Source organism: Saccoglossus kowalevskii, chromosome 12 (genome assembly GCF_978046115.1).
Source record: "Saccoglossus kowalevskii chromosome 12, keSacKowa6.1, whole genome shotgun sequence".
Lineage (NCBI taxonomy): Eukaryota > Metazoa > Hemichordata > Enteropneusta > Harrimaniidae > Saccoglossus > Saccoglossus kowalevskii.
The window spans coordinates 22,850,257-22,862,971 of record NC_140652.1 but is presented as its reverse complement, the minus strand read 5'-3'; the positions used below and the strand labels follow the sequence as shown (position 1 = coordinate 22,862,971).

At 37.6% G+C, this 12,715-nt stretch overlaps 2 protein-coding genes across 2 annotated transcripts; both read right to left on the bottom strand.

Moving 5' to 3' along the window:
• Window positions 1-1,716: 1,716 nt before the first annotated feature.
• Window positions 1,717-4,047, bottom strand: LOC146735639 (uncharacterized). Its single transcript, XM_085506188.1, has 3 exons — window positions 3,510-4,047; window positions 2,930-3,184; window positions 1,717-2,674 (listed from the first exon to the last, which is right to left on the bottom strand). Exons 1-3 carry the CDS (start codon window positions 3,961-3,963, stop codon window positions 1,731-1,733), a joined length of 1,653 nt encoding a protein of 550 aa, XP_085362314.1. The 5' UTR covers window positions 3,964-4,047; the 3' UTR covers window positions 1,717-1,730.
• A 1,555-nt stretch (window positions 4,048-5,602) lies between these two features.
• Window positions 5,603-10,394, bottom strand: LOC100377695 (N-acetylglucosamine transporter UNC93A-like). The gene is made up of 3 exons (XM_085505971.1): window positions 9,381-10,394; window positions 7,963-8,230; window positions 5,603-5,859 (listed from the first exon to the last, which is right to left on the bottom strand). The coding sequence occupies exons 1-3, from the start codon at window positions 10,392-10,394 to the stop codon at window positions 5,603-5,605; spliced, it is 1,539 nt and encodes a 512-aa protein (XP_085362097.1).
• Between the last annotated feature and the right edge of the window lie 2,321 nt (window positions 10,395-12,715).

Sequence of the window (12,715 nt, the reverse complement as noted above, 5' to 3'; positions counted from 1 at the left end):
TCTAAAACACCTTCTTCAATTTGATCCTGCATGGTATGAAGCCAGAAAGGGACGTATAACAGCAAGCATTGCTGACTTGGTGAGATCAGTGAGAGATGTTCACAAGTGTGAAACATTAGTCAGTAAGATTTTGGGAACTGCAAAACCTATTGAAAACAGTGCTGTAACTTTTGGTAAAGAAAATGAGCCGGTTGCAAGGCAATTATACTCAATTAGTGAGGTTAAGAAACACAACAAATTTGAAGTTAATGAGTGTGGACTAATAGTAATGAAAAATAAACCATTTATCTCCCATCACCTGATGGCACTGTTAATTGTTCATGCCATGAACCAAAACTAATTGAAATTAAATGTTCTTTTAAGCACAAAAATATTGCTGTTGAGAAAATACCTTGCATAGATCCCAAATATCATTTAGAACTAGTTGATGAAACTTTGCATTTAAAGCAGACTTCCCCATGGTACAGCCAGATACAATTCCAGTTAGGTGTGACAGGTATAGCATCTTGTGATTTAGTTGTGTACACACGTAAAGGAATACAAAAAATACCTGTATACTTTGATGTGGACAGATGGGAACTGTTACAGAGTAAAGCAGAACTTGTTTTTAATACTGCTGTACTGCCATTGCTATGAAAATCACTTTGACCGCCATATATTATTCCCGCTTAAAATTCAGTGCAAATTTTTACACATTTTGCAAAATTTTCTGTACATTTCACCATAATTATGAATTATACAGATAGTATCAGATACTGCTTTTTTATCAAAAGGTTTGTAAATTATTATCAAGATTTCATGTGGGAGGAGCAAACAGTACAAAACTATTTTGTGCGTGGACCTACCTACCTATATTGTTCGTCAAACTTTTAGTTGTTACATGTTGTAAACCTACTCCAACTTGTATGATTACCTATATTTTCACACACTTAACACTCAATATTTATTGTGGTGTTTTTATTCAATGCAAGTAAGATGACAGATGAATAATGTATGTTTACTGACATGAATAAATTGTTACAAAAAAATCACAATGGAAATCTGTACATTTCTTTTAAAAAAAAATATTTTATAGTATTTAGTATGTATCTCTTGGTGTGCTACTCATGTATCTGCTACCTTGACTGGCTGGTCACATACTCCAGAATGATACAACACGTACAGCCAATGGTATGAAATCCTACGTTGTAAGTTTGGCATTCAAATTATATAAAAAAAAAAAAAACTTATTTCAACATTTAGCTTGCCTGCTGCTAAAATTATGTACACATTTACCAACTATAAAAACTAGTGTTGTTTACCTATTTAGTATGATAATTTATTCTAAAAATTGGCATTTAAAAGTATGGTAACAGTAACAACGAATTTGTTAACGGTGCATCATTCATGGTCATTAATCATGTGAACATATTCACATCATCTGAATTACGTGATTGCTAACCAATCACAATCTAGGATCAATATGTGTGACAATACAATGACTCCCACACAGGAAAAACATGCAATTTTAATCAGATTGGACCATGGCAGAAAAAAAAATTGATAAGTCTGAATTCAGTCAAACAATATGAAAGAACAAAAAACTAATCAGAAATCCAGATAATAATAAAAACTGGACTAGAAAATCATTACTGAAATACATATTTAGTACAAGTGAAGAAGACTTTTTTTTCTGTAATGGTACATTTGCATACAAACGTGCTGTAAAGATATACATTTGCATTCAAGCATCAGCAACTGTGTTTACGCTTAACTGCCTTTTTGGGTACAACTTTAGACATTTTCAATGCTTGTTCGTTTTTAGAATAAAATAAGGGTCCTTTGAGATTGCAGAATGCTGCAACAAGTTTAACAATCATTGATGCACAATCCTGTAAAGAAGATGGAATTTGGTGTTTCAAGATCCTCCAACATTTAACACGTTGGATTGCTCTTTCGACATGAATCCTAAGGCGTGCTATTTTTCTTGTTCGTCTAATTTCATTAACATTAAGTCTTTTACCCTTCCCATTAAGCCATTTTCTGGTGAATGGAGGAGCAATGAGAGCAGCATTTTTTTTTAAAAGTAAATCTTCTATATGGAAGCCTCTATCAGCCATCACAGCATCTCCATCATCCAGCTTTTCTATCAGTCCACTTTGTTCTGTAAGATACTTGTCAGAAACATTTCCTGACCACAGGTCACTTACAAATGTGAATGCACCAAAAGGTGAAACCCCAAACAAAACTTTGTATGTATTGTGACTTTTATATTGTGAGTAAGTTTTATATTGTTCATCTTTGTTTCTTGGCCGATCAATAAAAAATTCAGAACAGTCAATTACAACACGGGTATTGGGGAACGACTTTTTAAAGTCCAGTGGCATCCATCCTTGAATATTTGCTTGTGATGGCCAGACAAGTAATGCTGGCACTAAAGTCTGGTACATGTAGGAGATCCATGTGATTGTTATTCTTGATACAGTTGAGCAGCTTACATCGAACAAATCCGCTAGGAGGAGAAGTGGTAAATTTAGACGTAGTCTAATTAAGCACATAAGAAATTGATAATAATGTGGCAACTGATGTTGCCTTCCTGGTCTTTGTCGCCCACTGTTATGATGATCAGCAGTACTCTCTGCACCTCTCCAGTACTTTAGTTGATCAACACCACCACTAATTGAGTCATAAACACCTACAAAAAAAAATTAAAAAAAAATAAAAATATAGCATATGAACAAAATAAACAATGCAGTACTGAAAACATTACCTTAAACTATGTATTGTCACCACGGAAACTATATATTAAAACTGTACAATAATAATAAACCAGTAGTATAGCAACACAAGCAATAACACATATACACAATTACAACAATAAAAATTTTGAAAAAAATAAAATTTACAAAATGTTTTAATATGAATGAATTTGATATTGTGAATGTCTCACCCTGAAGAATAGACTTTGAGTGCAATCCTGTATAGAAATTTACTCTCTCATCAGTCTCAGTTGCACAGTTGACTACACCTTGTCCTGGTTTTTTTGAAGATGGTGGTTTAGCTGTACTTTCTAGAACATTTATGTCATCCATGGTCATTGTGGTTTGTGTACTTATGTTAACCAAAATAGGAGATGCAGTATGGAGGTAATCATGATCCAGTGGTTGTGGTGTCTCAACAAATGGACAAACGTTAAGCTGCAAACCTATATAAAAATAATGAAGACAGTTTGATATTCAGTAAATTGTTCACTTCAAATGTACAGTCACAAACGTTTGGATGCACAATTATAAATACGAATACTGCCTGATCACAAGCAGCTACCATATTTCTGTGTGAAATTAGTTGATCGTAAAAAACACAATCCTTTAGAATATAACGAAAACGCTCTGGGATTCAGTGTTTGGGGACCACGTATCATATCATATACACATACTCGACATTAGCCAAACTAACTATACATCAACTAATTTGATTTACGGGCATCGAACGACATGTACGTTTAAAGTCAACAAAAAAATACAACTTACGTCCAATATCAGGTTTCTGCTTTATTGCAACCTCCAACTCTTTGCCAACAGTCGGTACCAATTCATTTGGGACGTTCTTACACACCTGTAAAATTGATGGCCGTGGTTGCCTAGCAGCTTGATGTTTATTCAATGGCCTTTGATTTACAGGTTTCCCCCAGTTGTTCCATGCAAAGTATTTGGGATCACCGGACGCATTTCCCCACATATCGATCTCATCTTCATCAAAATGTCGGGAACAAAGTCTCGACCGTCTAGAAATATTCAGAATATCCACTATGTTTTCATCTTTACTTTTTCCGCCACGTCTAATCAAATGTTTCCACCTTGCAATTGCGTTTTTTTCTTGCGGCCATTTTACCCACCTAATACCCTTCATCCAAGGATATTTGTCAAGGTTTCGAAGCTTCGATGTATGTGAATAGCATTCCGAGGATTCGCAAAGGAAGACCATGGCAATAAACTGAATTATTATATGAAAAACAAATTGACGATATCAAATACGCGCGGTAAAACTTCAGAATAAAGATGTCGACAATTTCCCATGATGCTTTGCGTATCATATGCCTCTCTCTACAGCCCGGTAGGTGGCGCAGTGTATTGTGAAACGCGAGAATTGTACGGAAAATCACCTATTGCTGTTTGTGCACTATTCTGTACTAATAATACAATTCCTCGGCTACATGGCGGTGCTTTCCGTTTGCAACACGGCGGGCGTCAACATAAAGTAGTATCAACCCGAGTGATAATATACTGTGGTGGCGCCTTTATTTTAAGTTGCAAAAATCAATACAGATTAAGTGTGCATTCCATAGTGTGTATTCGAATGTTGTGTGACAAATAGACGAAGCATTTGACGATCGGCGATACGTGTATATCGGATCAGGTCGTATTTGTTACAAACAAATAAATTAAAAGTTTATTGAAGGCTAAGATAAACGGCTTTCGTATTTTCCGTCGTGGTCATTCCGAACACTTGGTAAGCTTTTCAGTAACTGCGTTTATTTACATAATCACACTTGCGGCAATTATCTACATTCATGCTTTCAACAGATTGAAATGATGATAGCATTTAATGGGAAATGTTTAATAACCGTGCAACAACGTTTGTCTCATATATAGTCGTGCTGATTTTTTTTCGATTGTGGGTTATTCTTAGATTAGAGTGGGCTGATGATGGCCCGGGATAACGTGGACCTAAATACACTAAATTTTGTCCTAATTTTGATTATTTTTCAATCTCCATTGCATCACAATAAAAAAACGCGCTTTGTCGGGCAGTGAGCACATTGGTTCGGCGAAATATTGTCATTCGCATGCGTCCCAGGTTTATGTAAACGCCATAATATGTATATTTCATCGAATAAATACTGTGTGTTTGCAGCCAAAACATTATTTTAGTTTACCATAAATTATAACAGAATGTTGTTACCGAGCTGTAATATCAAATAAAATTATTTAAACACGATCAAAAATATTGAAAGATAAACATATTGTATTGTGTCTTTGGGTAAAGTGGATGTGACTAACTTATTTCAATAGAAACAGACCGGCTCTGGCGGCCATTTTGAATTGAAATTAAAGTTGGTCGTGTTACACCATTACCAAATGTAATGATTTGAGGCTATGACGTTTAGTTTACTTATTTGCATAATGATATTGATACATTGTATGGAACATCTCGTGAGTATTTAGACTCAGTTCCATGCCTAACAGTTGAGCAATAAACACCTTAGCTACAAGTGCTCCTCTCTAGTGCGTTATTCTCCTCCCGGATTTGGTGACCAATACTCAATTGGTTCACTCTACCTTGAGAAGTCTGCTCTCAGTTTGCACCAAATTTCAAATAATAACTTTAGAACTGTCAGAAAGGTCTGACTGATAATTATTAATCAATTATCGCAACTGATCTGTATTGAGAGAACGTCAAAATTGTGCTATTTTATGATAGTTGTCATGGTACCAACAGAAACAAATAAACAAAAATCTTTTCTTTTTATAAATCCGACCGCACTTTATTCACTAATTTTAACTTTCCCTGATGTTTACCTTTACACACAAAACAAAATAAAAAAAAAACATTGCGGCTTTCTTTAAATTTGCGTAATATCATAGCCATCTTCCAACACTGCACGGCGACCACAAGGTTGACTCTTGCCACGCAATCTGAGTTCTAAAATCACGTAACCAAGCAGAGAGACGAATAAAACGGTGCCAAGGATGTAGATTTTGGCGAATACTGGAAGCAATCCACTGTAGGCGAAGGTGACGGTGAACCCTAAAGCTTGTAACATCTTTCCAAGAGCGAAGATAGCTTCCAACTGCTCTCCGAACAGATCACCGAGAATAGCTGTAACGGAGATAGTACTGTGTCAGATTTCATGAATAATTAAAACGCCACAGTGACGCGCGGATTCAGGGGGAGGCGCGCCCCCCTAACCGAATTTCTGGATCTGCCAGTGACAGTCGTCGCTGAGTCGAGTGTGCTTATAGGTCCAGTGTGGCGTACTATACAACGCGCGTCAAATACGGTGTTTGTTTGCGTTTCAAATTTGTGTAAACAAACACACGATATATTTGACGTGTGATAGTAAAATCATTTATTTTCATTGACATTTAATTTCACTATTTTAATGTTAACACATTCATTGTTTTTTCACGAATTTTTCAATGAAACAGTGAGTTTTATTGTTATTTTACATGTTCACGTAGATTTCAGTTAGCAGATTTTATTTATCAGCGAAAATAGCGAAATTAAAAATCAGTGAATAATAAATAGATTCACTGTACGTCGCACGGAACCCATGTCGAGCACGACGACCATCGCACCTTATAAGGAATGTATGAATATTCAACAAACCATGAAACTAGTGACATCACTCCATAGATAAGGTAGTATTGATGACGACTTTTAAAACTGATAATTGCATATATCACCACAGGGAGCCCAGGAACTATGATCAACTGTACGCACTCCCTATGAGCGGGGGGGGGGGGTATCGGCTCGTATCTAGTGTAAGAAATAGACAAGGGATGAAGGCTCCAGCCAGCTCACCGTTTTTAAACTCGAAAAAATAGACGAACAGAATTAAAAAATAAAATCTAAAAAAATACCAGGTTGAAGAATATTAGTTGCTCCTTCGAATTTCGCCAAAGCCTTACTACCGATATCTGCAGAATAAATCAAGAAAACTACACAAATTTACTCGATTTAGGAATTCCTAACGGTTTGCCCGAACACACGGCACAGTTGGAGACGTGGCCTGTTCAGCATTTGTCAACAACCAATCACAAGACTGGTTACGAACCAGTTGAGCAAGGCTAACCGAGTCGTGACCTCGATGTGGTTCGTAACCAGTCTTGTGATTGGTTGTTGACAAATGCTGAACTGGCCACGCCTCCAACTGTGCCATGCGTTCGGGCAAACTGTTAGGAATTCCTAAATGGAGTAAATTTGTGTAGTTTTCTTGATTTATTCTGCAGATATCGGTAAAATGTAGGTAAGGCTTTGGCGAAATTTGAAGGAGCAACTAATATTCTTCAACCTGGTATTTTTTTTAGATTTAATTTTTCATTCTTTTCGTCTGTTTTTTCGAGTTTAAAAAATGTTAGCTGGCTGGAGCCTTCATCCCTTGTCCATTTCTTACACTAGATACCAGCCGATACCCTCCTCCCCCCGCTCATAGGGAGTGCGTACAGTTGATCATAGTTTCTGGGCTCCCTGTGATATCACCACTCAAACGAAATGGTAAACCTTGTGAGAATGTGAATCAGTGATAAAATCATGCAAATTGTACTGAATAATAATTATTGTAAAAAAAAATGAAAAAGTGTGATTAATCAACTGAAAACAAAACAATTATATCAGAATACAAAACTTGCAGTCGGGTGAATATGGTACACTCCTTGTGATGTTAATGGTATTAGGACCAGGCCACAGTCAGACATTATTGTGTTGTTCCTATTCACCATACGATGCGGAAGTAAACACACAATCATTCAGCAGGCTATGAGGACGTTATTACCATGGCAACGACGTTCTCCTGCTCCAGTACCACAGTAACCATCGTATGTTGTCTTCTGTCTTGATTTTCCGATGATATATGGCTAATGGCGATACATTCCGGTCGGTTCCGTTTAGCTACCTTGTCAATGACAGGTATCTTAACCCTTCAGAACAGATTTAGACACTTTTTAGATTGTGTACCACATTTCCTTCTGATCGCTACTCCGATGATCAAGAAAAAAGGATAACGCATCCAGACCAAACGAGACGTCGTGTGGTGGCGCTCTTTAACAGCTAAGTGAAAAGCGCCACACCACGTTCATTTTGTATTTTGGTCACGCACCAAGCACAGTGCGATTTCAAAATAAATCCGAATAATTAACCTTGTCGTAAAAGGTCAGCACACAGGCAATATTGAAAAGAAAGAAGCATTAAAAATCAACTTACTACTTAACTGTGTCTGCCAGATGCCATCAGCCAATCCCCAACCACCGGTAATGACGAAAAAGATGACAACATCTTCGGGTGACGGTTCCCAGGTCAACAACACTGTCATTAAAACGAAACTAACGACTCCAGCAACCGCGAGTAGAATGTTCTTGCCACAGTATTTGGATAGACGTCCGGCAAGAAACGCGCAGGCTGAGTCAGAAGCACCATAACAGATCATTACAAACCCAACGGACTCGACACCGATTGTACAGCTAACGTAAGACTGAAGTAAAAAAAAAAATGAGTAAATTAGAAAAGCGGAAACAGTAAATCTGTATAATCGCTATGCTAGTCTGTGTAGTGTATCTTCACATGTTGGGAAAGATAATGTGAAGTTTGGATAATATTATTGAATATGAATCTTCATTAACGTTGATACGTTAATCAAGATTCATATTCAAAAAAAAATATTTGCATTGTTTATTTAAAATAACCAAAACATATAGTTACTAGTATCCGGTTGCTAAAGTGTTCCCAAACTTACAAGCAAAGGTTTTATTTTAGAAAAAAATCACACTCTAATGTAAGCAGTATTGAAAAATTAAAAAAATTAAATGCCCTAAATAATAATGTTGTCCACATTGCCTCTTTAATAATACGTGTATATGCATGTTTTTATTATCTTAATGTTAAATATCATTACAGTAATTTTACTTCTCATTAAAAAGTGGGGTTCCCCGAGATTACAACTACAACGTAACTGTGAAGGAGGGGCTAGTACGTTTGTGAAAGAATGTTTATGCTGCTGCGAATTACCCGGCTTAATGTCAACGTTCGCAATAGAAGCTGAGCACAGAAATGACACCATATACATGGTAATACACTATACACAAAACATATACAATGAGATTATTACGAGAGTACTGTAAAGTATGGATGAAGACAGTACAATGGGAATATCGACACGCAGCTATACTGTCTGAGTGCATATTTTGCAGTATCCTCGTAATAACCTTATTATTAAACATCTTTTCATCCTAGGAATACATCATGGAAATGCAGAAATCCAAAACGTTTACAACAGATTTAGCGAACTTCTTTGTGTTGGGTCCGGTCAAACCCTGGATGGGGCAGCCATATTTGTTTTTATTATTAGAGGACGCATACGCGCGTAATCGTTCCATATTTGGAATTCGCGTTTTCTAATATGGTAGAATGAAACTACCCAGTCGTAACTATTTATGGCGTTACGGAGACAGATGTATAATAATATCTATTAACTCGAGTCGACCCACACGGTGCCAAAGCACCCACACGATTCGGGGAATTTTCTTTCAACTGGATTCAAAAGAACATTTCGAGGTTCGCGAAGAATAATTTCTAACAATTGATCATCACCATGCAGTCACATATATACATTAATAACAACTTACCAGGGTGAAATCTCCGAACAGAAAAGCTTGTTCCATTCCACAATAAACTAAAAACGACACCAATAACAATACATTAGGATTCCGCAGCATCTGGATGGTAGACATGCACATACATCCTATCGACATATTCACAACCTCGCCTTCTGCCCAACGCTTACCGCCTCGGATCCAATCTAACGTGTCCATCGGGATAGTAACCAACACGGCTACCAGTCCAAAAACGACATAAACAGCGAATAGGATATTCTGAGAGTGCTGTGATGGTAATACGGTGCTGTCAATGTCGTTGATACCGGAGTCGTAAGCCCCACATGTGCGTTCTAAATAGATGGTTTCGTTGCTTTCTATGGGATGTTGTTGATCTAAAATAGCGGCGGAGATGACATTGCCGAATATTTGTGTCATGCCATACATCATGTAGAAAATACCGGTGAATTGTGAGATGACCACGTCGATGGTTTCGTTTGTCATGCTGGCGTATCGTACGGCGCAGGTGATGAGATGAGTGCATTGCGCGGACCATAACGGCCCGGCAAGTATCCCTAACATAATCGAAGTAGGTATCAGTGTGTAGTGATGCGGATGGAAGTGAACGGTGGTAAAGATTACATTTCCAATGAGACCAAGTACGATCGTCCATTTAGTGCCGATGTTGTGGATAATGAACGGTGCTGCATTGCACGATAAGATGAATACGCCATATACACAACTCAGTGACGACGTCCCTAAGTTCTGCTCGCTTATCAAACTACTTTCCAAGTTCTGAATGGACTGGAAAGCCGTGTAAGACAGCATAAACGCAACGCTTATCGCCAAAACATTTTTCCATATCGTCTTGGTGGTGACATCACGGGGCTCTCCATCTTCAGACTCCGCGGTAGGTGGTGTTTTCTGCGGACCGTTATCAATCAGCTTTGGCACATTATCTTCTTTTGCCCGGGGCTGGGGCGGAGCTTCCAGTGGTTCTGTCCATAATTCAATAGTCGTCGCTCTCTCTGGTGGCATAGGCGGCATTCCGTCGTATATGTGCCCTGCAACACTCCAAACTACAAAAAGGGGGTTTGAAAGGAGGCGCACAAGCACCTTCTCTGTCAGGCTCGTGTCATCATTGCTTTTTGACGCCCAGCTTCAGGGCAAATGCTTGGTATTACAGCAATAGTACAACAACAACAACCAAACTGATTGTCAGTTATCGTGAATGGTCGCCGATTGTCACAGAGCGTTGCACCCCGGTAATTCCACAAGCTCCATTATTCCATCCTACTACAATGGAACAACAAACCCATCGCCCGTGATTGGTTCGAAGTTTGCGCGCTTCATTGTTGCGTTCGCGCCTACCCATGCGCGATTTTTAAAGCAGAACTGGATAGATCTGGTTCAATCAGAAGCAATACATTGTTTTTCAGTGATCTCATGCAGTCTTGCGTCACGTGAGACCTTACTAACACATTCGACCCCTGTGTATTGTGTTGGTTTTCCGCTATACAATGTACTTGAAATAGTTTTCAATTTATTCATTTATTATTTCATTTCAATATCAGTCTGGTAGAAGGCATTGATATTTCATTATATATTTATATACCTTTTTTCCAAAGGCTTGTTTTGGTAACCCACGTTACCTGAGTTTAGCCACACGCGCACCCACATTTGGAACCCCGGGAGGAATGTAAGGACACTACCTCGATCAGCCCATTTACTCATATATGACAGTATACCAGTGTGTCACCACCCAACGGGGTTCGTTAGGATTGTTTTTGCGAAAATTGTGGACGATTTATTTTGCCACCGGATACCCTGAACGTATCCTAAGTCGATTTTAGCAGCAACTTAACTTTTTGAGAATTAAATAACCTCTCTTTTTTGTCGGTGTTTTTTTTTTTTCAACAAGTTCTATGCACCTATTTTTGTGCACCTATTTTTTTTCGAGCATAAGGTTCCAGAGAACTGAATAAAAAAATAGTGGTTTCTAATCTGATTAAAAAAAGATGTATTTTACGAGCATTTTTTGTACCATCTAACTTTTATGGCGCGACTACAAAAATGGCAAAAACTTAAAATTGAGTGAAGAAAAGTAAAACTTTATACACAAAAACCAAAACAATAATTATTATTTTTACCCAAACCTTTTTCAATGAAAAAAAAATACTTTAGTTTGTTTCCGCATAGCTACTCTGGATGTTATTTTAAATCGAAGGCGGGTCAAAATATACACACTCTGTGGTTCATAGTTCAACAAATTTCAAATAGACAATCACGTACAGAGCCACGTGGAATAGTTTAGCAATATATGTACAGATGTGTTAAAAGTGTGGCCACGCGTCTATTCTTAGCCCTTTGAAGAATATAATCGCGTTTTGTTACCTTTAAAAAAATCAACGCAGACTAATTTCGCATTAACACACGCAGGTAATTCCATTTGTTTTAGATTTATTTTAAAAAATGTGCAAAATGTTGTACCAAAATTCAACGGGTTACTAAAGATACTGTCAAAATGTCAAGATAATGGATTTCTGAGTGCGCTAAAGATTAAACAATTCATATTTTAGGTGCCGGCAATAATTATTGATATTTTTTGTGAATATAATCCATACCTAGAATTTCCAGACCCAACAACACTGGCGTGGCATTCACGAATATCACAAGTCGGCTACTATCATGGTGGTGGCGGCTGTTATCTCACCTCGGAGTGAAAGTTGAACCCATTGGAAAAACCCAATAATCAATTAATAACAAAAGCCAACTAATCATTGTAAACATGTCATTTAAAGCGGAGGGGTCGTCACGTGCGCACGCGCGGGAGTCCCAAGTGACGATAACAACGCATGCTAAAACGCAAAGGCTCATGGGCAGACATTTGTTTGTAAACAACAACACGCTTTGGTCGTCTGTCGCATGCGCAGTCGACGAATCCCCTGCTTTAAGGTCCATATTTATCTTCGGTACTGCACCATGAGTATATCATGGAATAAAACCATTGATTTGGGAGCACATATTTGATCGAAATATTGAAAAACTCTAATGTGAATTATTTTCAATAATTTTATTCTCATATTGATTTAATTGTGCATTTAAATGATAGAGGAAATATGTATATATTAGTAATAAATCTAGTAAATAAAATCAAAATGTTTTTAAATAAATGTTGTATTCTGCGAATTCTGTAGCAGAAGTCTTAGAATGCCATGCATCATTAAAGCGGGAATTGAATCCCAAGCGACGATAACAACACACGCCGAAAACGCAAAGGCTCATGGGTAGACGCTTGTTTGTAAACAATGACACGCTATACCTGACGCATGCGCAGGTGACGACTCCCCCGCTTTAAAGTGGCATTG